We start from the raw sequence: 25,358 nt of genomic DNA, 5'->3' as shown, positions 1-25,358 counted from the left end.
TATGTTGAATGGAAATTACATCTCAAAAGAAAACTGAAATAACAACATCATGATAGCATTTTTATGAACTTTTGTGTAAGTTGTTACATTCAAGTCAATATAATTTACACTACTATATCACTATATATCGCTATATGCTGGATAATAGCATCTGTAAATGACAAAATGTGAATGCCTATTCACTATATTGTACAACTGTTTATACTGGGATGGCAGGTATGCCATCTACCAAGTTATTAGTAGGCAGTGCTTATCCCATACCTACACAGCATTGAGTTTTATTTTTGGCTGTGAGTTCTGACTCACATTTACACCTGTACTATTTAACTCATTTGACCACAGCCAATAAATGGCCAAACTGCACAATTTTCCACTTTCTTCTTTGGCTTTCTCAGCTTATTCATCCTAATCGTCTTCATCTTAATTTTCCTGCCTCTTTTACAACATCATAAATCCAGTGCCTCTAGAAAACTTACTTACCATATATTTAATCATATTCAGTGTATACACCTATTCATTACTGCCAATCAAAAGTTAGCTACCTCCTTGGACAAAATACAAACAGTAATATTACAGGCAAATTCCATTCAACGTATTGATCTTTAATCAAACACAAATTCATATCAATACTCTCTTTACTCTAAATACACTGTTTGTGTATGTGCAAAAAAGTAAAGTAAATAATAATCTCATTACTGACACATACCATCTCTGTACAGACAGTATGTGTTTGTGACAGTGGTGGCTTTCTAGAAAGTGACAATACACACGTAGTAAATTTTATGTATTCCACTGAGGTCTATTTATTTTGCTGTTTGAAATAAAACTTGAGTCTTCAGTAGTCTGCCCAGTGGTGAGTACATGTTATGTGTAGTAACCTAGCGTAACTAAAGTGTCATAGCATGTGTGTCAAATCAGTGCTGAAAAGCCTTAACAGTGCATAAGCCGACTTTCACGCAGAGGTAATTTTATGAATATCCCGTCTTTTGCTGCTTTTGCCAGCATTAAGCTTGAACATAAAAGTAGTCTTATATGGTCATATATATACGGTCCAACGTTGTCTTTTACAGTGTTGGGGAAGCTACTTTGAAAGCATAGCTTTGCAAGCTACCAATTAGTTCACACTGGAAGAAGTTCAACTACAGCAAAGCTACCCTAGGGAGAAATCTAGTTTGGTTAACTAAAGCTACTTAGAAAAAGTAGTTCAAACTACTCTGTGAAAAAAATTATCCAATTCACAATGTACACGTGATACGAAATTATAACAAAATATAATACAAAAAAGTCACATGCCAGCAAAAAAATGCCACTCAGTTGAGTTTATTGCAAAACAGCCCACTTGTTCACAGGTGATACATAAACCAAAAAAATATAATACCCCACTATTCATGGTAAAGCGCAAGGAATGTCAGCTTTTTATGACCCAAAATTGTTTGTAGTCTTAGTAGTTAACTACACAAAAAATGGCAAAAAAAAACTAATTTAACTACTTGAATCACTGTGCAAATAGAATGTAGTTGAACTACCAGCAAGCTACTGCAAAATGTAGTTAAACTACTAGTTTAATTACATGTAGTTCATTACTCCTCAACACTGGTCTTTTATGTGTTATTAATTCATGACTGCTTATGTCACTTTTAATTGGGGGGGGAAAAACCGGAAGTACGTTGTTGTTGTCGCGTTCTCTAGCTTCGCAAGTTCGCAGAGGTCTCGTTTCGTTTCGTTTAGTTTCGTTGTTCAGTAGTGCGCGTTGAAAAGGCGAGTGCAAAATGGTCGGATGTTCGTTAAAGGGGATTTTTTGTTTCCCTCAATAATGTTAGCTAAGAGAGAAAAAAATTAATGGTACATGAATATGGTGAGTGGAATTTCCAAAGAGTAAAACGCAGTTAGGTGCAGGCCTTTAAAGTGCATGTGCTGTAAAGTGACTGAGAGCTAACGCTGGCCTGATAGCTAAAACCTTAGCCAAGTAGGTAGCTGCTGAGCTAAGTAGCTGACTGCGCTAGCAAGCGAGGTGCGTGTCGTCAGAAATTTCGCGGCAAATTAAATAACAACAGCAACTAATTCTGAAGCTATTCAGCCGTCGTTACTCAACCAGTTAGCAAACAGTCTGTTCAATTTAGTCAACTTTTCAGATGTTAATCTAGCTAGGTCGCCATTGGTCGTAATAGACAAATGTTAGTAGCAAGCTAGCCAGCTAGCAAACCTCTAACAATGAAAAACGTAGCTGTCTAACATAGCTACCGCAAGTTATGGTTATTTCGATGCAATGATTATGTAATTTAACGTTGCATTGATAAATTCTGTTAATTGTCAATTAAACAAACAAGCCAGTTAGATTGCTAGCGGGCTAGCACCAACCAATTCAGAGTAATGGTTGTGTGTAGTTAGCGTTACAGTCATTCCTAACACGTGATGAGTGTCTGAATGGTATTAATGGCTCGCCAATCCTTGTAATATAGACAATTAGCTGGGATAGATTCCCAAAACACTGGTACACATGTGTAGCCAGACATACTTAAGTAGAGGAGCCTACAGTTGCCGGCAGTGAAACAGTTACAGTATTGTAAGTTGTCAAGAACTGATTATCTTGTTCACTTAAGAGGGTAGATTAAGTTCAATAGTACATAGGCAATTAGCTCCTGTTTACAACAGGAAATATTTGTTTAGTGTATTGTTATACACTGAATGGCTGGACATGTCATTGGACTATCGGAACTCGACAGAATTATAGCTAACAGCCTCCATTCAAGAAAATTAGACTCATGATTAAGAAAAGCTGAATTAACCGATAAATCACATTATTTGCGAGGTGGCTGCATGTATAATATTTTGCATAGATTTCAACTGTTCATTTTGTATTTTGCCTAATCTCATGATGATTGTGCCAACAATGTCATCGAAGTATGGAGAGAATACAGCTGAATTCAGTAAATATAGTTGTCTACCTCGTGCTTATTTTCAGAACATAAGACCTTAAAAAATTTACTTAAATCTATCAACTAACTCTTTGACTTTGACTGAAAGGGTGGTTTTCCACAAGTGTTGAATAATTTTGATGTTGATCTATGACATGCTTGGAAACAAATTCCCATGTCATTTGGTGTTGCCCCAGGAAATCTGTGAGAATTAAGTTTCAAAAACTGACATCTATCATGAACAATGATAGTACTTTTGATGACTCAAGGTCCTCGGTTAATATGATTTGCCTAACACTTGGTGTTAGCAAAACATCCCATTACACCACAATGAGGATCACTTATTCCAGCTCCAGGTAACAAAAGGAATTTTATTTCATGTTTTCCACCAGATTTATTCACTTTTAATTACTTTAGAGAGTGTTTATACTCAATAAAGCTACTGCAAGGTAATTTCATACAATGTCACTCCAAATGATAAAAGAGAGGTGAGTTTTCACTGCGTTTATTCATGTTTATTTACTTTGGAGAGCATTTATATTGAATAAAGTTATTTTAATGCAATTTTGTGAATTTTTACAGGTGTTTTCCTCAAATGAAGAGGAGGTAGTCAGGGATAGGGGAGGTGTAAATATCAGCCCTATTACTAGGGAGTAGTACCTTACCAAAAAAACCTTAAGCTGAAACTAAAATTCCCCTTTCATATGGCGTTCTTTTCTACCTATTTATTTTCCTGTTAACTGCACAGAGCAGTCATTTATTTTTAATTTCCACATTATCAAAAGGTACACAGGGTAATTGAGAGAGCTTACTAGCTAACAGGATTGCAGTCCTTGTCATTTAACAGTGGAAGGGTAGAATTGTAGTGGTACCTATCAATGTCAAGTTGGACCACAATCTTGAAAAGAAAACTTGATTTGTTGATTACATTTTCATTTTCTGTTCACTTAAAACTGAGATTCACCAGAATGACATGGCTCAGTGTCACAGACCTGTGATTCTTAAAATAACTTTCATCTTACAGTGGATAACATGTTTCTCCACTCTGTATACAGAAGGGTTTGCCAAGTAGGGTTTCAGTGTCTTAAGCTTGCAGTTAAAGTGTCTGCTTCTATTTTCATATCTCTTTGAAATGAGAGAATTCTGGCTAACACATTATACAGCTAAGAAATCTTTGTGTGTGTGGTGTTTTTTTCCCCCCTGTATGTCATGAAGATGAGCACATGCCGATGGTGTACCCCGGTGACCCCGGGAGCTGCAGACCTACTACAGAAGTATGGTTGTGGGTCACTGACTCTTGAGGATGAGGAAGCTGTCAGCAAAGACCTTTGCTTCTGCCTGGAGTGCGTGGTGGAGTACCACAGAGTGAGGGATGAGCTGCCATCACTGCACAAGGTAATGCTCCAGGCCAAGCGTGCATGCAGCATCTTACATTTGGAATGTATTTTGTGACAAAGCAGGGAAAATGCAATATATGAAAAATTATAATTTTATAATACAATAAAAATATCAGCCTCTATGTCTGATCATAGAAGTTCCATCCCTATGTATAGACAGTAGCTAGTGAAGTTAGTAGATGCTATATTAAATATTCAATCATGGTTGATCTAGCTATACTGGGGAGTTATAGGGGCACATGGACAAGTGTGTTTGCTTTGCTAGCTGATGCAGCTGGCTCCCCTGCCTCCCCCCCGCACTTTCTCAGCTCTGCTGTCTATATCTGCCTACAGCCTCAACTCAAATTTGGTCATTGTTTCATCATTTTCCTGATTTCACTGTCTTTTCTTCTTTCTTTTTTGGACAACTGACTTTTGACACCTGAACCTGTGCATTTTGGCTTTGCTGATGACCAGCAGCATCATTAAAGGAAATGGGTGTGTGTGTGTGGGTGTGTAATCCGTGCAGATATTTGATTGGTCTTGAATTGATCAAACCATTTTCAGCAATAAAAATGGGGGAAATGCAGTCAGTCAGTTCAGTGCAGTGTGCTTTAATGATTATAAGAAAATTATATTCTCACATACATTTAGACACTTAGACTAAATAAATCTGTCAGGGTGATAAATCAATGAAGAAGCTGTCACATACACAGTCCTGCCTAAAGTTGAGAGTCAGATTCTGATGTAGTTTTGGCAGCAGCAGAAATTGGCTGCGCATTTTTAAAACGATTTTGCAGCAACTGTTTATGTCTGAATATGGTTGTAGGAGACCTAAATAAGCACAGTGTTTTTAAAACAGTATTGTGTACCTCACTGTGCTGGCCAGCTTTCACCCTTTTCTATGTTCTTATGTGCAGGAGTTGCTGCCATCAGGATGTCTGTGAAGGTCAGGCTTTGAAGGTCACAGAGCGATTATATTTATGCTCTCCTTTCTCCTGTCCTTTGCAGCGGCTGTGGGAGTTGGAGACATCCCGTCTTCTGGCTCGCTTCTCTCAGGCATCTGAGGAGGAGCTGGAGGAGGACGACCTCCTAATCGTGGAGGATGACCAAGAGATCCAGGTCCCGAAGTTTACAGCAGCCGAATATGAAAACTTCTTACGGGTCCCTCTCACTGAAATACTGGAGTATCCCTACTTAATGGGTCACCCCAAACTATGTGAGTTTGCCTTGCTTTTATGTCATGAATACAAGAGATGTTTGCTTTTTGTCCTTCAGAAGACGAGTGAACCAAACATGCTATGTTTGGTTCGATTGGCATAGCACTTATCTCGTAAGATTTTGACAGAAAGAAACCTGGATGTAAGAGCAGAGTTTTACACTCCCTGTAGCCTACTGCTGTTGCCCAGATGAAATTACTCCAACAACTGTGGTGTTATGAGCTTGGGAAGGTTATTATTGCACAGCTTGTCCTGGTATAATTCAAAAAATGTTGTTTGTTTTATCAGGTGAAATGTTTGTGGAAGCACTCTGTAAGATGGAAAAGACAAACTCCTTTCAAGTCTTTGACAAATATCAGGGGATATATCTCCTCCTTGTCCACCCTAATGAAACGGTGAGGAGCCAGTCTTGTAGATGATGGAGGATTGAAATTGCAGGGCCATCCTCAGCACTAGCATTTTACTCTCATCTGAAGTTTTTTATGGCAAGAGTGTGCATATTTAATAAATTTGGTACCACTTCACTGTACCACATTACAGCCTGCTCAGTGTCAAATACAGCATTGCATTACATTTGGTACAGTAATCAACACCTGCTTTACCTTGTTTCTAGGTTAGGCGCTGGGCCATCCGTACAGCACGATCGCTGGGGAAGGTGGACCGTGATGACTTCTACGATCTCCAGGATATTTTCACCAGCATGTTTTGCGTAATTGAGCTAGATCTCTTCCAGAACAGTGACATAGACACATCCTATGATCCTGCGAGCAGCAAGATGGTCTGCCTTCCGAGTCATCTCTATGATTCTTCTAACTACAAGAACTACTGGCTAGGTATTTCTGTTTTTTGTTTTGAAGGCTGGCTGTGTCTTAGATAAGGAGCAAAATGTTCGTATTGATTCAAGTTAACACTAAAATTATACGTAAAGACCAATCTAGATCTTAAATGAACACAACTTATTACTTGCTGATACACTGTAAATCCATTCTAAAAAACAATGGCTTGTTGGGAGTGTGTATGTCTGCATTGTGCTTGCTATGTTATCAGTACTCAGTCTTTCCCCCCAGGGATATGCATGCTCCTGACTGTTCTGGATGCTCAAGCGATGGACTCGCTATTGTTGGGCCCAGATAAGAAGACAGATATAATGCAGTGCATTCTTAACACAATGGAAAAAGCAGTTGAAGGTAAGTATCATTTCAAGAATACACGTCAGTTATCCCACACATATTGTTGGCCAGTATTTGATACATTTTGAATGGGAGAGGCATGTTGTTGTTAGACCCTTGGCAGCATATCCACTTTGGGAAAATATAGCAAATCAGTCCATTATAGGTTCAAGAATATGCATGTGTGAAACACTTTGGATAGTGGGTAGTATTGCTTTAAAGAAGTGCTGCTTAAGACAGTATTGTGGCCTAAAGTGTTTTTGTAAATTGGTTTTTGTATGATTTTGATGCAAGTTATTTTAATGGCAATCCTATTTTTGCAACTGATTCTTTTTGTATGATGAAAATCTTTTCAAAATATTTTTGGCACTGTACAATATTTGTTGGAATTATAACATGTAGCCACGAACCACAACCCAACCAACTCTACACTGAGCCATACTCTTAACATTTGTGAAAGTAGATAGATAGAAGATAGATTAGATTAGGTAGATTTGAAATGAATTTGCATAATTTCAAGTGAAATGGATTACAAATAAATGTTGTCTATAGGAAATGGTATTTTATAGTCTGGGTAAAATGTAAAACTAGATAGTTTGAAAGAACTTGTCCAATAATGGAATATGTGCCATTATATCTGTAAATAGAACAGTGGTTCAAATGTAACCAAAACTAATCTGATAATCTGTCAATTCACGCCAGCTAGCTACCTTTTCCAGCCCTGGCCAGATGCTGTAGAAAACCACTGTTGAGTCTATGGTACTGCATTCGTATTTTGTATGTATGTATGTAAAGGTTTTAGTGTAGAGCAACTTGTAGTCCATTTTAACTTTTGGATGGAGACAACCAAATTGCTGGACACAGTGGTAAAAGAAATGACTGAAAAGAGTGAAAACTGTTAATTGAAGATGGTCATCTTTCAAAATATTATGCTTCCTCTGTGCTGTCTTAAATGTAATGCTCTCTTTGTAATGCCGAACATTTCTATTGACTAAAGTGGTTAACTAAACATGTCAGACTAATGATAAGAAAAAATAGTAAGGCAACTGGAGCATTTGTGAGAATGTGATGGGCAGGGAAATTGAGGTGGAGAAGGTGACATATAACAAAAAAGTTTTTTAAAAAAAGGTCAGTTTTGGGAATTTATTGTTTGGTCGAAGTTGTATGCAAATTCTATTTCTATTACAGATACACCTCAGTGGTGTGTACCAGTTTTCTTGCAGTATTCTTCTTCACCTGGGTTGAGTAGGGCAGACATTTGAATCAGTTGAAATTTTGATATGACTGATATGCCTCTAAATTTGTATGTTCTAAAAATGTTACATAGTTGTGAATTATTACCGTTTTACTGTATGAGGTTCCACTACTCCAAATGAATCACACCTTTTAGATAAAATCAGTCTTAAATTGTAAATGAAAAAATATTGGCTGATGATGAGTAGGAAATTTGAAACAGTTCAAAGTCTGAGGATGCATTGTTACACCTTTAGTTTAAATGAACATAAATAGCACAGAAGTGTTTGGGACTCAGACCTCATAATCATTGTGGTTATTTGATAGAACTGTATAGCTAGTCAGTGTGCTAACCCATGAATTGATGACTGACATACCTCCCATCTCCATGTGTGAAATAATATCATAATCTTGTAAAAATTAATTTGATCTTTTGGGTTGTTTCCAGATGAGGGCATGGATCCATTCTGGCCAGCGCTACAGTGTTTCATGGTGATCTTAGATCGTTTGGGATCTAAAATTTGGGGCCAGTTGATCGAACCAGCCCCGGCTTTCCAGACAATAACAGGAAGCCACAGCTACACCACTGAGATTGACAACATCCGGCAGAAGACTATGATGTACAATTTTATACTAAAATATTTGGCTGCCACTCATTGTCATTGCTGAGATCTTTGTTTGATGGGTGTTTTATTTACCTTTTGCATACATGGTATTTTTGTGGTATTGAAATTGCAGCTGATCACGCAAAATGTAAATGAAAACCCATCAGATTGTCAGAATTTTTGCTTTTATTTCTTGTACAAAGAAACTATTTCGTGTTATACTGTTATATGCAACAGTTAATATATTCATCTGGTTTCTGATGGATTTCTTTTCCCTGAAGGGTGAAGGTCAAAATGGAAATAAGAAGTGATGATGACATGGTGACCTGCAGTCAAATTATATATGACTCCAATATCAAAGAAAAAAAGAAGGTAATGTCCCATTTCACTTTCATACTATTGACAGTTTATCATGCGAAATGTGCACATGACATGATTCATGAGCAATATGTTCAAGATCGGTAGATGTCCCATAAACAAGCTGCAGTAGTGTTCATTTTTGTGATAGTTTTTTTAGCATGGGTGAGTCCACTAGTGCACAGCAATGCTTGTGTCTGACTGGGATTTGATGTTGATGTCACAAAGATGTTGATTTGCCTGATGTTGTGTTGTCCCAAAAATAAAACTGGTAAGTATGCGACCAAGGTGAAGTTCTGTCCAGCTCTAAAGCAGAAAGTCAGCTAGTTCATGCCAAAGTCATCAGCATGGCACTGACATTGCTTTTGTCAGCATGCCTGTGGCCTAATTCCTGGTCTTCTCTGGCCGTCATGGCATTTTGGTACACGGGTCCCGACTGAGCGTTTGCTCTTTTGGTCGATAGTGCGAAACCATTAAAGAATACACAGCAGCTTCAATGTGTATCTCTACAACAGCAGTGTGTGCAGTTTTGCCATTTTTTTTAACCATGAAGTGAGCGAAGTGATTGGGATTGTAGCAAAATTGTATAGCAAATGTTCTGAGTCATCATGTTGAGAACAACTTGCCCTGCTTACTCTTAAATCATAGCATGTTTTACATTAACACTGCAGTTAAACATCCTGTCTGGTAGGTTAATCAAGCCAATGGATAATATTGTTTCTTTACAAAAAATCAAATGTTGGCTTGATTTTTTAGTGTTAGACTTTTCTCCTTGTTTTCTAGGGTAACAGTGTAAGGGGCTCTCAGGGTGTGGAGAGCGGCAGTGTCATATATGAGGAAATGCAATCCCTGATGGATGTACTGCAGTCAGACATGGGCCAAGATATGCGGGTCCACAACAGCACCTTCCTGTGGTTTATCCCTTTTGTGCAGTCTGTGATGGACCTCAATGACCTCAGCATTGTCTACATTGGGGAAATCATCCACTACCTGTGTGGAGAGATCAAGGACCTCATCAATGGACGGGTGCAGACGTGTGATAAAGTCACAGAGTTTTTCATCCTCATACTTGTTTTCATTGTTGAGTTGCACCTTAATAAGGATCGCATGAAGGTGCTGTATTACAGTTCCCCCAAGTGGGTGGAGGTGATTGTGAAATGTGCCACTTTGCCTTGTGCAGTCTTTCATAACAGTGTGGACAGTGGGTCACACCGTGTGTCCTCTACTTCTTCTCTGAAGCCATTGTCCCGAAGTCCCCAAGTAAGCACTGTTGTCCCTCAGGCTTGTATGCTGTTAATACGGTCCCTTCTCAAAGAAGGAGGGAAATTGACATTGCACATCAAATCTATGCAGTTTCTAGACCTGCTTAACAAACAAATTCGAGAGATGCCGTTGAAGGAGTGGAGCCTCACGGGTTCTGATGTGAAGGAGCTACAGAATTGTCTAAAGTGTCTTGTAAAGTTGATGAGAGACAAGACACCAGCTGCAGCCACTGGCATTGTTGAAAATGTGGATGCCCTCATGCCACCTCCCAGTAATAACCCTGCTGAACCTTACGTACAACATTGCAACTATGCTTTAAAATATGAACAAAGATGGGATGGCGAGCAAGGTGGTCTGAAGGCAGCAGATGGCAGAGACAATGCAGGTTTTAGAACAGGAGAGACGGATGTTATTTCTGTAAAGAAAGAACCATATGATTCTGATGAAGAATTTGAATCAGTTGGAGAGCTAAAAGCCCCTCTCCAGGTGACCAAGATGGTACCAGACCCAGGAAAGCTGGAAGAGCTCAAATCTAGATTGAGTCCAGCTCTTTTCTCCAAACTGCAAGTAATTGCACAGAAGCAGTCAGATCATAAAAATCTGACAGATAACATATCATCTGATGTTGAACAGTCAAATCTTGACAGAATTTCTAGAGAACCTTTGAATACTTTTGTTGGTGTACAGGAACCGGACTCATCAAGGCCCTCAACATCAGATGCAGCAGTGGCTCACAGTAGTGTTTTTGCACAAGAAGGTAGTGAATATGGTGATGATGTGCCTCTCTCCACTAAGAATTTTCTGAAAAAAACACAAAAGAGCAAACACTGCGAAACAGACAGCAGTTTTCAGGCTGACACAGATAATGACCAACCCTCTGTTGCTACAAATGTTAAAGAACCTAAATATTGTGTTCATTCCAGTCCAGAAAGTTCCCATGTAAAAGAGAGGAGAGAACAGAAAGGGAGGAAAAAAGAGAGAAATGCAGGAACAAATTACAACCAAGATCTCAAGGATAGAGCAGACCCTGCTATGGATGTAATCATCATTTCTGATTCAGACTCTGCCAAGGAAGATAATGACATTTCTGTTAGCAGCAAGAAAGAAATTGAAAATCAATGTAGAAATCAGAAGCTTAAGGTAAAGAGTGAACATCTTAATGACATTGATCATGATCATGAGTTGCAAGAGAGTCCTAGTCATTGTGACTTAAGTGAGTATGACTCTCAGTTGTTTGAATTTGAAACACAGGATTATATATTCTCAGCCTGGGATGACCATGCAATTGATGGAGCAAATCCAGAAGCTGAGAGAGGACTGTCCACAGTCAGTGAACAATTAGTGAGTCCTGGCCCAAGTGACCTTTCTCATAATTTGGGGTATGATACTGAGCCTATTTCTGATGAGTTGATTGAAAATGCGGTGTTGCAGGCGGAACAACAGGCACAGCAGCAGAAGCGTTCTCTTGAACACCAGAAAAGCAGTTCCGAGAAAAGAGATGTTTTTCTTGAGCCAAAGCCATTACACATAAAAAATTCTGCAAAAGGAAGCCCTTACAGAAAGAAACAAGTGAAAAGCAGTATAACAAGTGTGGTTTCCAGAATTGAACAACCAAACAAAAAAACAGATTCGAAATCAACTTTGAGCAGATTTGCTTCTGAGCTTCCCACCTCTTCGTTGTCCACCCCTGCCATAGTTCCTCCTAAAAAGGTCAGAAAACCTGTGGAACCCACTTCTGCTGTGGAGAAACTAGGGCTGAAGAAGAAAGAGCGTAAGGCTTTTGATCTATCCCAGAGGTCATTGCACTGTGTTGGGCAACTAAGAAAGTATGGACAGGGTGTCCAGGTGGAGCAAAAGAAGCAAATAAGGAGGACCAGAAAGTCCAAGATGATCTCGCCTCAGAAACTCACTGTTAAGGGTAATAAAAAACTTCTGGCTTCTCAGGACCTTCAGTTCTTTAGGCAAAGTAGAGCGAAACCACGATCCTTTCGTAGAACAAATCTATCCGATCAAACAGCTGGAAAAGGAGCCTCTGACATAACAAGCAAAACAAATTCTAAGTGGAATGATATACTGAAACCTCACACAGTCCCAGAGGACGAGGAAGACCATTCGGTTTTCCCTCCATTATGGCGGCCTGACACAATAGCTGATCACAGTAGAGGAGAAAGGAGCACTGATCGAAGATCACAAGAGAAACTAAGTACTACAGAAATAAGCTCCAGTGACAGCCATCTAGGCTTTTCGACTACAATGTGCAAAGATCCTCTCTATTCTGGTGGTCACAGGCTCCAAGCAAAGGAGGTGATTGATGATGTAAAGACAGATGCTGCTGTTGACAAAGATGATGTGGGTAAAGGCTCTGAGGATAATGTTGAAGAGATGTGTCGCACACAGATAGAGCCAGTAGATATGGAGCTGTGTTCACAAGTGGAGGATGATGATGATTTGTTCCTCACACAGAGGGATCCAGTGGACATGGACATTGATGCTGAAACGGAAACTTATGAAGGAAAATCTCCCTGGATGGATCAGGCAAAGGAAAGGCCAGATGCCATGGTCTCACCACAGCCTGAGTCCCCTGCCCAGAAACCATCCACTTCTCACAAGGGGGATGACCACCTCTTTCTAAAGCCCGGCATGTCACCCTTGTCCCTCAAAAAGGCCAAACCGTCAACCACTAAAATATATGCACCCAGTTCAAGGAGTGCCACCCTGGTCCAGGAGATGGAGAAGACCACTAAGCCACTGCCATCTGCTGCAGTTGCAAAGAGCAAGTTTGCTCGCCCAGAAGTGCCTGTTAGGAGAACAAGTACACCCCAGCCTGAATTTCATCAGCCCCTGTTAAAACACCCTGTCAGTTCACACTCCATTCAGAGCAGCGCTGTTGGTTTGTCACCACAAGTCCCCTCCTATAAGATTTATGCAAGGCCAGAGACCCCCATCAACAGGGAGGTGCCTCGCATGGATGCCAGCCATAAGTTTGATCAGTCTGTTCTTATTCAGACAGTACTGAAATGGACCTATGACATGTTCTGCAGTTACACCCAGTTTGGAGTCCCCTCAGATCTGTGCAGTATTCCACTGAAGGAGGTTGCCAGCACCTACAGGTCTTACGACGAATACTTTGAGACCTTTTATCCCTTGTTGCTGATCAACACTTTCGAAGAGGTATGCAGTTGGTCAGATGATATATGAATATAAAGCGTATTTGTCAGTGCACAGTCATTTTTATTGGATATTTTGAATTACAGAAAAGACATATCAATACTTGATGTATACATCCTGATTATTTGCAGCTAGTCCACCCAAATGAGTGCATTTTCTTTCTTATGCTAGCAGAAAAAATTTGCTGATTAAAGTAAATGTTCATTTGATGTTTGGAGTTGACTGCCACACAAATGAACAAAGAATAGTTTTGGACAGATGTGTTTTAGTCTCCTAAGACTGTGATTGTACTTTTTTCAGTCCCATTGTGGAGTGTACTTTAATTCCCTTTTTCATGTCACAGCTTGTAAATGACTGGATAAAGAAAACTGCTTCAGGACAATTAATAACTCACCATTTAAAGGTGGTGGGGATTGAATACAGCAATAAAATCGCCAATGCCAGTTTCACAGGTAAGCTTACTTTGTCTTTGAGCTGCACTGTAGAATTGTGGTTTTAGCATTGGTATTAGGGTCTGGTGATTATTTGAATTCAGGGAGATATCTATACAAATCATGAACTCAACAGATGCATTTGCATATGTAGGACTATCAATTTGTCATTTTGTGTGATGACCTGTATATTATCAACTTTGTAGGGAAAATGTTCATTTAATTTGATATTGGTATAAATGGGATTTGTTGGCCATGCATGTCAAAAAAGCTCCTGCTTTTTTCTTCCAAGTGGATTTAATGCTTTTGTGTGTGTGACCTGTTCATATCCTAGCCTGCCTTAGTAGCCAAGTTGCAGAACAGCAACTGTGCCCCAAGGAGGATGACCTGGTGATCCTGTGGCTGCCTCAGAACATATACTCTTATTCCTGCAACGAGCCAGAGCCGATGGAGCAACACGCTTGCTTTGGCTATGTGTCCCAATCCAATCTCTTCTCTGATGGTGCGTAATGCTGATACTCTTCTAACTGTCCTCATGAACCGATAGAGTTCCATTCATTCCACTCTTATCTTACATTTACATAATCCGTGGAGGTCCCTTTTAGTTTAGCTGAGCGACATACACTGAGGGGTACTCTTTTTAAAGTAATGTAAAATTTGATATCACCAGTAATTTTACTTTTGAGGTGTGCTGAAATGTAGCCATCAGTACTGCACCTGTGGCCAGCTGTGTTTTATGTTTTTATTTGCCATTAAAACAATTTACTGTTGTGTGTGTTTTGTCTTTGTAAATTGTGTCTTGTTTCAGGCACAAATCAGACTCTGAACATCACCATCCAAACTCGGGGAAACGTTTCTTCGGTGAACAACCAGGTGGTGAAGTGCCAGCTGGTGGGCTCTTTGGTCAGTGCCATCCGGGAGTTAAGAGCCCTGTATCTGCTGAAGACCAACATCATGTTCAGACCACTCCTTGCACCCCAGCTCACATACTTCCAACCAGGCCATGAGAAAATTTCCGTCATGAGTCTACCCGTAAGAGCCACGCTATTACATCATCAAAGCTTTCCTCAGTAACCTAAAACTCAGAATTTGTTTTTGGTTAGTGCTACTAAGCTTGTACAGTGCATCCTCAGATATACTTGGTGCACACCTCATGTATCCCAGCATGGACTTTTATTTAAATACACAATGACCCTGTACAGCAACTTTAGTTTAAAGGTGTGTTTATATTTTTGTGTGATTTCCCCAACTTTTTAGAACAAAGGTTTAAGACCTTGCACCTGTCTGTTTATTAGCATATTCATCCATGGACTTGTCCCTCCCTCCCTGCAGGAATTCAACCCTGAGCAAGTAAAGGCGATCAGCTGGGGGCTGTCTATTGTGAAGCGCCAGCAGAGGACTCCCAAGATCTGCTTGATTCATGGCCCACCAGGGACAGGGAAGAGCAAAACCATTGCAGGGCTGCTCCACTGCCTTTTCTCAGGGGTATGCACTATCCATGCTCTTCCTGTATGAGTGCTTCATGCTGTAATCCTTGCTGACAGCTGACATGGACCAGTTCTGAGCTGATTAGATGCAGTTCTTTCCGATGGACAGTTTTACCGTATGATGGTTTCAAAATGCTCTGTGGAAATTCTGACATGATCTGGTCTTGGTCTTGGGCATAAATTGGGAGGTCTGATTAAGAGTTTGCAGTGAAGAATGAATGAGCAGTAGGAACACATTGCGAACACATTTTAGAATTAATCCAGTTTGGTAGCAATTAACATTATGCTCTATAGTTAAGTCAGAACTCAGAGGTTCAACAACAGTTTGCTCTGGGATTTAAATCTGTCATCATGTTGGGTGAACAGTTTGAGTTTGTTTTGGGTTTTGAGAATAACTTAAGTATATGAAGAACCAAAACAATTGCATGTTTATGAGTGAATCCACTTAGTTTACACAAAGAATTTATAGTCATATTTTGTATACATGAAATATCTGTATAAATGTGACTTTGTAGTAATTGTGTTGGCACTGCATTTCTGCTGAGGACTGTCTCACAAGCACATGAGTAAATAGAAATTAATATCTGCCTGTAGATGGCGTTGTAGGCACATTAGCAAAATGATTAACGGAAACCTGCCTCTGCATTTCCTCACAGCCACCTCTTGGGTCGCTGTGCTGTTGATTTGGAAGAGATGACTATGATCCTGCTTTTTCTTTATCATTTCAACTTTTTTAATGTATAGGTTATGTCAAAATATAGGTGTGGAACTGAAAGGGCTAATGGAATAAATGTGCAAGGATGTGACCTTGTAATACTTTCCGAGCAAAGATATTAATGGTGTATAGTCATTTTAGCCATTTTATTTGAAGAATTGAAGATTTTAATCAGTGTTGTATTATTATTTTTTTTTTTTATGATGACCATGCCATTAAATACTTTTATTGTTTTATGTGTTGTCACATTAAGAATTTCTTGAAGAATAGCAAAAAAAAGGCTTGTTAAATATTCTTGTAGTACTGAAGAATTTGATGCAGTATTGCTTGATACAAACCTACTTTCTACATGCAGCCGAGACACTTTTCCTCCACTCCTCATCTCTCTTTTTTCCCCTGTCATGACAGCAATGTGCGAGTAAAGCCTAAGGTTCTGTTACTCCTCCAGCACTCTGGTGGTGAGCCAGGCCTCCGGCTGCCTGATACAGCTCCTGACGGTTCCTGTGTGTCTGCAGGGTCATGAGAACCTGTCTGGCATGGGGAAAGGGCTCCCAAAGGCCGGCAGACTCCGAGTCCTCCTGTGCGCTCCGTCCAATGCCGCCATAGACAGCCTGATGAAGAAAATCATTGTGGTCTTCAAGGAGAACTGCAGAGACATACAAAATCCACAGGGTATGCCGGCTTCCACTTTATACTACTAATGATCCGATGCAGCTTCTTAATAACACTAGCTATTACAGCAACGTGATAAGAAACCTTTTGAACCTTTTAAACTCTTGTCATTACAGGTAATTGTGGTGACATAAATTTAGTGCGACTGGGAATGGAGAAGACTATTTCAAAACATCTGAAGCCTTTCAGCCTTGACAGCCAGACACGAGTCAGAACACGTAAGTCTTTGGTTACAAATGGAAGCCTGTGGTTTCACTTCATTATAAGGTCACTTTCTATGTGAAACAGGTGTGGAGACTGCCTTAGGTTTTTACTGGGGAAAAATGTCAACATTGAGGGGTAATGAACTTTAATTATTCCAGAAGTAGTGTTAACACCCAAATGAGTTGATCTGCCTGTTAGTTAACAGATTAATGTCATCATTTGCATCTGGACATTGCAAGTGTGTACTACCCTCATCAGGTGTTTTTTGGGAAGGTCATTTATCTTGTGAATTCACATGTAGCTAGCAGTAATGCTAGCTTTATGTTATGAAAACTACAAAATGCAAACAGGAAAAAAATAATCAGTGAAATAAGCAATGTAAGAAAGCAGTAACTAAAAGCACAAGGAGTGCAACTCTGTCAGTGAGGAGTTAGATCCTCAAGATTCTTACAGCTGTGTCAAGATTCTCATAGTTATTGTAGTATACTGTGCAAGTATTAAGTTGCCTTATTGGGGAATTGATGTTTTTTGCAGCACGTAATATACACTTGCGTTACAAAAGAAAAGTAAAGCACAGCAAACAGCACGTTTTTGCAGCTATAGTAAGGTTTTCAGTGCTAAAATCAAAACTGTCAAATTAGATTCTGGTTTTGATGGGTGTTTTTATCATCCAAATAAGGCTAAACATCTTAAGCTTTTGTCAGTAAAATGTCAGTCCTACATGTTAAGAAACTGCCTGGCATAGCTCTGTATTTATTGGTGCTTAAGAAAAGTTTGGGCTGCAAGATTTTTCTGACCAGCAGCTATCTAGGTGACAGGTATACGTTGTATGTATGACAGATGCATGTTGCTGTGTGTTTCATAACAGGTGAAAGTTAGAATACAGAACACACTATAACAAATAATCATGTCATTGGAATAATTTAATTGTAGTTAATATATTTATATCTTGCATTTCTATTGCATTAATACATTAACAGGCACAGTTCAGTGACTGCATTTGAGGAATCCCTTTATGTGTGCCTTTTGGCCATGTGGCAAAATGAACTTTGAATAATATGTTACCTCAGTTTCACATCGTAAATGTTGCATTAGTGTGTTCCTGTGTGTGTAAATCCATGCTGTAGGTGTGTTTTTCATACTTATTCCCTTTTTGCAATTCTGTCTGGAATTGGCAGCTGCACTTTGACTTACCGTTACAACCTCTACAGTTACTGCAGGAGAGCTGAAGTGAAAATAATGCAGTCACTCCCGCAAGCTGATGGCTGTTTCTTGCACTACAAATCCCACAGAGCACTGCAGCAAGTGGGCACCAACTGGAGAACGGGTGCTCCTCCATTGTCATCACCTCAGCAACATTAATTATGGTCTCCTGTATTGTAATAACACAGGATGTAGAGACTGGATGAGGGAGGGAGTGTTTCACCTTTCACACTCAATCAGTACAAAGGCTGTAATGATATTCTTGGATATCATTAGAACATTCTTAACTGTAATTGGTTGAACTATCATTCACAGTCTATGGTAACGATTGAGTGACAAAGAATAAACTCTGTCACATTATAAAATCATTACTGTTAAATGCAAAGGAACAGGACACACTACAAATTGATGTCATTGTTTTAATGAAGACATTAATTTGGGAAGCAAGAAATGATGCAGTGCTCAATTGCACAATATGGGTCAGCCCTCCCTATATTCATGGCCATTAGTGTGTGCAGCAGGGAAAGCAGAGAGGAGCAGACCTGAGTGTGCGTAAAAGCTGAGCGTGAATTCTTGTGCAGTTGTGCATAAGACATGTGGAGCTGCCCTGATTTATGACAGTGAGAATAATGGTCGTGTAAGCAAATATGCACGCTGCACTGGCTACTTAAGCACCTGGTTTGAAACGGGGTCAGACCGGGTTGCTCAGGCAGTCAGTCAGTCACTGAGAGAGTGAGGGACATTGCTGCATCTCAGGGTGGTTTTTTTATGAGGTTTAATGTGTAGATGTTTTTTGATGGATGTTTGACATTTTGCCTTTTCTTTCAATCCTCACTGTGATCACCTATTGTGCACAGGGCAACAGTGATGGTTTGTAATACACACAAAGCTGGATTTTTGTTCATGCAATGCTCATGATCCCTGCAGAAAAAGCCCAACAGGGCCATGATATGGGCATCCTGCAGCGTAAAGTGCAGCTGGACCAGCGCATCGACCAGCTCTCACAACGCTGTGCCACGGAGAAGAAGGGCACTGAGGAGGTAATGCAGCATTCAGCAAAGCACAGCACACTCTAACCAATTAAAAACAACCGAAATAAGGTAGTGTCAAATACATTCTTTTACCACCAGGGTTTCGGCCCAGGTTAGAATAACAGTGTTGGTACATGGTTTGTCAGTCATATATGATTGTTTTTTAAAAAAAAACTAAAGCAGAGACCTTCAAATTACTGGTATAAATAAGCACTGAAAAACCACCCCTAATAACAGATAAAATAAAAAATAAAACCTCAAAAATTAAAGTCCTAACAAGATCTGAGTGAGCTGAACACATGATAATAATAGGCTGATTTGCAGTCCTGCTTTGTGGGTAGCTCCTGAGCACCTGGGGTCCCACTGTGACTCTAATGCAGTCATTGATATTCACCATTCTGTCCCCCTGCCCCCTCTCCTTATTGGCTTGTTTACAGTTCCGCAGGCTGATTGACCAGAAACTCAGACTGTCAAACGAGAGAAAGCAGCTTGGACGCCAGCTAAAAGAAGTAAGAAACAGTTGAATTTGGAGATTCAAGGTCACGTGTTCTGAGGGTAACAGGTTACACAGCCTCTGCTTCAGTGTGTGGTATTGAACTGTGTGCTTTTATGCTCTAACCTTCCAGTCCCAGATTTAGCTAAGGATCCTGGACTTCTTATTCTTTTGAAGTGTTTTCATTCTGTTTACAAAGTTTCTCCCTTCCTAGCAGGTTGAGATTACATATCTATACATATGAATTGAGATTACGTATGTTTGTTAACCATGTTTGAAAAAACTGTAGCTACAGAGGTATGCAGTTATCTCACCTGCATGTGTTGAGTTTAGAAAGAAACTGAATTACTACAAACAAAAAACTATGAAAGGCTTTTTTTGATTACCTGGTTGTAGTAGTGAGGTAGCAGTGTGTTGCTGGATTATGGGAAGGTGTGTGTGTGAGTAAATCGTCTTTGGCAGACTCGCAGCAGGAAGCAAGAGACACAGGCCAAGCTGCTGCAGGGCGCCCATATTATTTGCTGCACCCTGAGCACCAGCGGAAGCATGGTCCTGGAGTCCGCCTTCCGCCGCCTAGGACATGAGCCCTTCAGCTGCATCATTGTGGACGAAGCAAGTGCTCTCCTATTCCTATTACCTCCCAAGGCTTCAGCTCTTCAGCTCTAATTACTAACATAGTAAACTTAACTATTCCCACAAGGGGAAACTCACCTGGCACTATTTCACATCACACAGACAATATATACAATGTCAGGTTAACCATGCTGTGGGTATTTCTCTGTTGTGTGTGTATTTAGTTGGTAATCAGTGGTTTGCATTGTGATGCGTGTGCTGTAGCTGTGGACATATAAGGTAAACATAAACTCCTCATTGCTGCTTGAAGGCAGGACAGGCCACTGAGCCCGAGACTCTCATCCCCATGTTATACCGGTGCCCTGCCCTCATCCTGGTGGGGGATCCTGAGCAGCTGCCTCCCACCGTCATCTCCCAGGTAACACACCCCAATCTGGTGTGTCAGTCAAAGCATGCACACATGGCCGTTGTCAGGAGAAACTCCATTCCATGTAGTCGCTGGTGCTTTGGTGGGTGTTCACAGCCAGGCTGGTGAGAAACGTTTCTCCTGCCTTGTGTTCAGACTGCCAAGGAGAAGAAGTATGACCAGTCCCTGATGGCGCGTCTGTGGAAGTGCCTCCACCGCATGGCGAGGGAGAACCCCCAAGTCTGCGTGCCCTATATTTTCCTCCGTGTGCAGTACCGCATGCATCCCGAAATCTGCCAGTTCCCCTCCATGCATGTCTACGGCCGCACACTCGAAACGGACCGGTATGGAGGGTGTTGGGGTGCAGGGGGGCCCTGCAGAGGTTTTGTGGCCACAGTGTGGGCCCTTTATGTATTTTTGTGGACACAGCGAAAGATCAGACATGCACAAAAGCAAGCACCTGAGAGATAGTACAAAACATATGTATTAATGTATAGAAAAATGTAAATTGAAAAATAAATAGGAAAGATATTAAAAGAAATATTATCTGTTAGACAATACTGCAGTGTATTTGTGAAATGAGAAAGCAAGTGCTTCAAACTAAAAGAAAGAACCCAACAGTGTAGCTGATATTTACTGTGGGCAGATTCTGGCTGTAGTGAAGGGTCATAGGATCACAGGATATAGGATGATGCGTGTTGGCTTTGAGCTTTTGCGGAGTCATCTTTTAGGTTCTAGTTGGTTGTGAAGTGCTTGTAGGTTCTTGCATGCTGTATATTTGTGTGCGTTTGGTGCACACTAGTTACGCATGTTTTTTTTTTTTTTTTTTTTTTTTTTTATTATTCTGCTGTAAAGCAATACAGTGGACAACAGGCGTTCAAACAGGTGGCCCTTTCAGCCCTACATACTTTTTGACGTGACTGATGGACGGGAGACAAAGGAGAGAGAGTAAGATTTGGGCAATGTTTTAACACAGGTTGAATGTATAAGTACTATGCAAGTACTATGATAGAGGCTTTTATCCAGAATGTACTGGAAAGAGATAGATAAGAGCTGTAGGAACCAGGCTAGTTATGTCCTGGTTCTGAGAACCGTAATCTTATATCTCAGTTTCTTCAGGATGATGTAAAAAAGCAAGCAGTTGTGTGTGTGGTCAATACATATGTTTTTATTGAATTGAGTGAATTGAGTGTATTAATGTAATGATTTTAAGATTATGAATATGATGATTTACGTTCATTCCAGGTCCTTCTGCAATCATAAAGAGGTAAAACTGGTGCTGTTTCTTATCAAGATGATGCTAGACAAGCAGATCATTAAAGTTGGTGTCATCACCCCCTACAATGCCCAGAAGTTGAGGATCCAGGAGTCCATCAATCGTGAGATGGCTAAGGAGGAGAGCAAGCGCTTACAGTAAGATCTCTGCGCACCTCAAACACCAGTACAAGTCAGGGGTGCCCAGTCCTAGTCATGGAAGGACGTTTCATTCCATTTCATGAATGATTTAACTCTCTCAAGTCCATCAGTATGGGTGATTAAAGTTAACCACTATGGCTGGGCCAGTGTCTTCAAAGAGCAACTATGGCCATGTTCTGTAGAGTGAACCCTAAAAAGACTGCAACAATGCAAGGTGCTGTTTGCAGTCGGAGCAGGAAGACCACAAAAATCACTTTGAATGTGTTAGCTACACGTTTTGTACCTTCGCCATCTGAAACTGAATAGTATATGTTATGGAAACGCCAAGGCTTTTCTAGTGTAACAGAGGTCAGACTCAAATGCTTAACATTGACAGTAATTTTTAGGAGAGGTTTTGTTTGGAAATGGGGTAACTAGAGCCAGCTACTTTTGGACTTTTTAAAACTGCAGGGTTATTTTACTCATTTTCTCTAAGTGAGTGTCTTCACACAATCCTTACCTTTTCTACTCTGTTACTCTGTCAGTGTCTAGACAAGCCTGTGGATTTCTTGTTTTCTTAGCGCTTGAAGTAGCTGAGGTGTCAGGATTGGCCCTGTTGTGTTTCAGGGTGGAGGTGGACACTGTAGATGGCTTTCAGGGCAGAGAGATGGACTGCATCATTGTGTCCTGCGTTAGGGCAAGCGGTGAGCCTGGCTCTATTGGGTGAGTAGGGCATGCAGTCATCTCCACATCGCTGAGGAAGGAGGGCAAGCAGCGAATTGTGCTCCATTAGATGGGCATGTGTCATAAAAGATTCATTTCTCACACACAGATTTCTAGGGAATCGACAGAGGTTGAATGTAACCATAACAAGAGCGAAGTACAGCCTATTTATTTTGGGTCATCTACGGACACTCAGGGTAGGTAAAAGATTTTAGGTTAAATCTAAGCAAAAAGCATTCATAAGCATTTTCATTAGCTTTAATAAGTATTCCTGAGGAATTCATATGTTTTTACTTCCAGGAGCAGAGTGATTGGGGTGCACTGATACAGGATGCGTATGTGAGGGGTACCATAGTGAAGACCCGTGAAAAGGACTTCAGGACGGATGCCATGCAGATCTTCAAACAGGATTCAGGGTTGATAAGGAGCTTGTCCTACCCACCAAAAGAGCCTGGCTTTCCCTCTCAAGTCGGGCTTACTGCTGAGGCCCCTGCCTTTGTTAATACAGAAAAGATTGCCACAGGAAGCACTTCCGCCACCTCTGCAAAGGAGAAGGCTACACCTACCACAGCTCACCAGGTGTCAGATGTTCACCAGGTGGGTGGGACCATGAGAGGGAGGGGCCTGCTTCAGCGTTCAGAGAGGCCTAGAGACCCTCGGCTGGCCGCCCAGCCACCGCACCCCAGGCTGGACAGCCGGGAGCAAAGGGAGCAGGGGCACTCCTCCAGCTTTCCTCTCAACAGAGCTTTGAGGGGCAGCAGGGAGGAGCACGCTGTGCCCCATCATGTGCCAGGGGACTGGAGGCACTGGGACTCCCATCCAAAAGAACAGAGTCGGCAGACCCCGCCCCATGTACCCCACCATTTTCGTGCTCCACACCCCCAGCCCCCGCTGAAACGCCCTCCTGACAGCCACCGGACCTCAGACACTTCCTCCAAGCGTGAAAAGAGATGACTTTTAAAAACTCTGTTTTATTTTCTGATTTCTGCTTTTCTTTTCAATTTTGTAGAATTCAAGAGAGATGATTACAGTCCTCTGGTGGGGGGTAGTCCTTGGTGTGACTGCCCAGCATGTTTTTTTAAGGGGTAAATGTACTTCAGGGTCTTGAATGGGCATTAACCTCGAATAAAAGTACTTAATCCTACTACTATTATTGATCACAGATGTGGCTCCAGTGATGCCCCTGCATTTCCGCTGATTTCCCCTGCATTGTTTGATAGGACCTGTGTGGTCTGAATGATGGGTAGAAAGGAGAATCTGTGTTTTATACAGTTCATTGTGCGATTTTTTTGGATGGTAAGTAAATGGGAGGAATATTTCTTTAGAATTAATGTGACATATTGTCACTAATGGCCAATATCTGATGATGCGACGACATGCTATCAGCTTGGGTGTCAGGTTAAATTCAGAATTTTGATTTTTTCTTTGTATTTTATATAACCCCATGCTTGACATTTTTGAGGACTTAAGTGTTTTTATTTTTGATTAATACTTCTGTTTAGACCTAAGAGTAGGTCTGGACTTGTTTCCCAAAGAAATGTTGAAATACTTGCACACAATGCTATAAAAAGCAATAAGAGAAGTCCTAGTTTCATTGTAGATATTTACCTCTTGTTCTTTAAGCAGCTTACAAAATAAGGCTGAAAATGATGGTTGCCATTTTTCCTTTTTTGTCAGATACTTTTATTGTTTGTACTGTACATTTGTTTTCATTTTGTAGTGATGCACTTTTAATTGTAGGCCTACTTCTCGGTGCAGTTGTAGAGAAAATGCCTCTCCTATCCTGAGCAGAGGAAAAAGTGCAATAAATACACCACAGTTATTCTCACTAACACACAGTGTGCTCTGCCTTGTATTTCTTTAATGTGAGAATACAGCACACCAGGGTGGAGCAGGGCCAGAGTGTTAGTGGGTGTCTTAAGAAAGAGATGTGTAAGAGAGATATACTCCCCCTGCTTTTTTTTTTTTTTTTTAATAAATACTCACCCCCTGAATTTCTTATTTCACCAATAGGTATTTACGATCCTTGCAATTTATATTTTGTCAATAGTCATATATTCTTCCTCCTTGCATTTTGTACTTTGCCAGTCGACACATTCATGTTACACATTCATGCTAACTTCATGTTATGTGTTTCCAGGCAGTTTTTTTCCTGAAGAACTCGTGAAGCATGAAAGGCTATAGCTGGCAGTCATTTAAAGAGTGATTTTGAGCACTGCTCTCACCCTGTGTGTGTTGTGTGAGAACCCTGAATGTACAGTATGGTGGAAACATTCCTTTGTGAAGGAAGCCTGCTAGGTATGGATTGACTGGTGTAGTCACTACAACTGCACAATGTTCTTACATGGTTGTCATTGGTTAATAATTATTTTTTTTTTGTATGTTCAGAGCATTAGGAGATGAAAGAGGGCAAAAGTAATTGTGCTGTTGACATTTTTACCATTACATTTTTTATAAGCTTTGCATTTTGAGTGTTAACAGCCATGCTGGATGAGACTAGTGATTGTCACCTGATTACTGTTTTATTTGTCTGCAACAACTGCTGTAGATGCAGGCCGAATAAAGGCATTCTTTTTTCTGTGCTTCTGGTTCCTATTTATGGTTATAATGTAAAAGCAGCCTACCATTTTTGGGTTGATGGATTAATTGGCAATCCATTTTTCCCTCATCTATAAAACAGACTTGGAATAGCAGCATATTACAAATTGATCTTGTATTT

At 40.5% G+C, this 25,358-nt stretch overlaps 1 protein-coding gene across 2 annotated transcripts; it reads left to right on the top strand.

Annotated features, from left to right (window-relative positions):
• Positions 1-1,696: 1,696 nt before the first annotated feature.
• On the top strand, positions 1,697-24,438 carry setx (senataxin). 2 transcript variants are annotated; one of them, XM_036528479.1, is made up of 25 exons: positions 1,697-1,855; positions 4,131-4,310; positions 5,303-5,510; positions 5,800-5,906; positions 6,125-6,344; positions 6,579-6,698; positions 8,362-8,533; positions 8,800-8,890; positions 9,659-13,309; positions 13,650-13,758; positions 14,072-14,239; positions 14,546-14,769; positions 15,070-15,222; positions 16,455-16,611; positions 16,728-16,829; positions 18,946-19,058; positions 19,487-19,558; positions 20,005-20,154; positions 20,426-20,533; positions 20,678-20,865; positions 21,377-21,469; positions 21,767-21,934; positions 22,544-22,639; positions 22,749-22,836; positions 22,940-24,438. In XM_036528479.1, exons 1-25 carry the CDS (start codon positions 1,847-1,849, stop codon positions 23,591-23,593), a joined length of 7,401 nt encoding a protein of 2,466 aa, XP_036384372.1. In that variant the 5' UTR covers positions 1,697-1,846; the 3' UTR covers positions 23,594-24,438. The 2 variants fall into 2 exon arrangements, with proteins under 2 accessions (XP_036384372.1, XP_036384373.1); XM_036528480.1 differs by lacking the exon at positions 1,697-1,855 and adding an exon at positions 2,943-3,271.
• Positions 24,439-25,358: the final 920 nt, after the last annotated feature.

Source organism: Megalops cyprinoides, chromosome 5, assembly GCF_013368585.1.
Source record: "Megalops cyprinoides isolate fMegCyp1 chromosome 5, fMegCyp1.pri, whole genome shotgun sequence".
Classification (NCBI taxonomy): domain Eukaryota; kingdom Metazoa; phylum Chordata; class Actinopteri; order Elopiformes; family Megalopidae; genus Megalops; species Megalops cyprinoides.
Note: the sequence above shows the minus strand (reverse complement) of the source record. Positions and strands in the feature narration are given on the sequence as shown.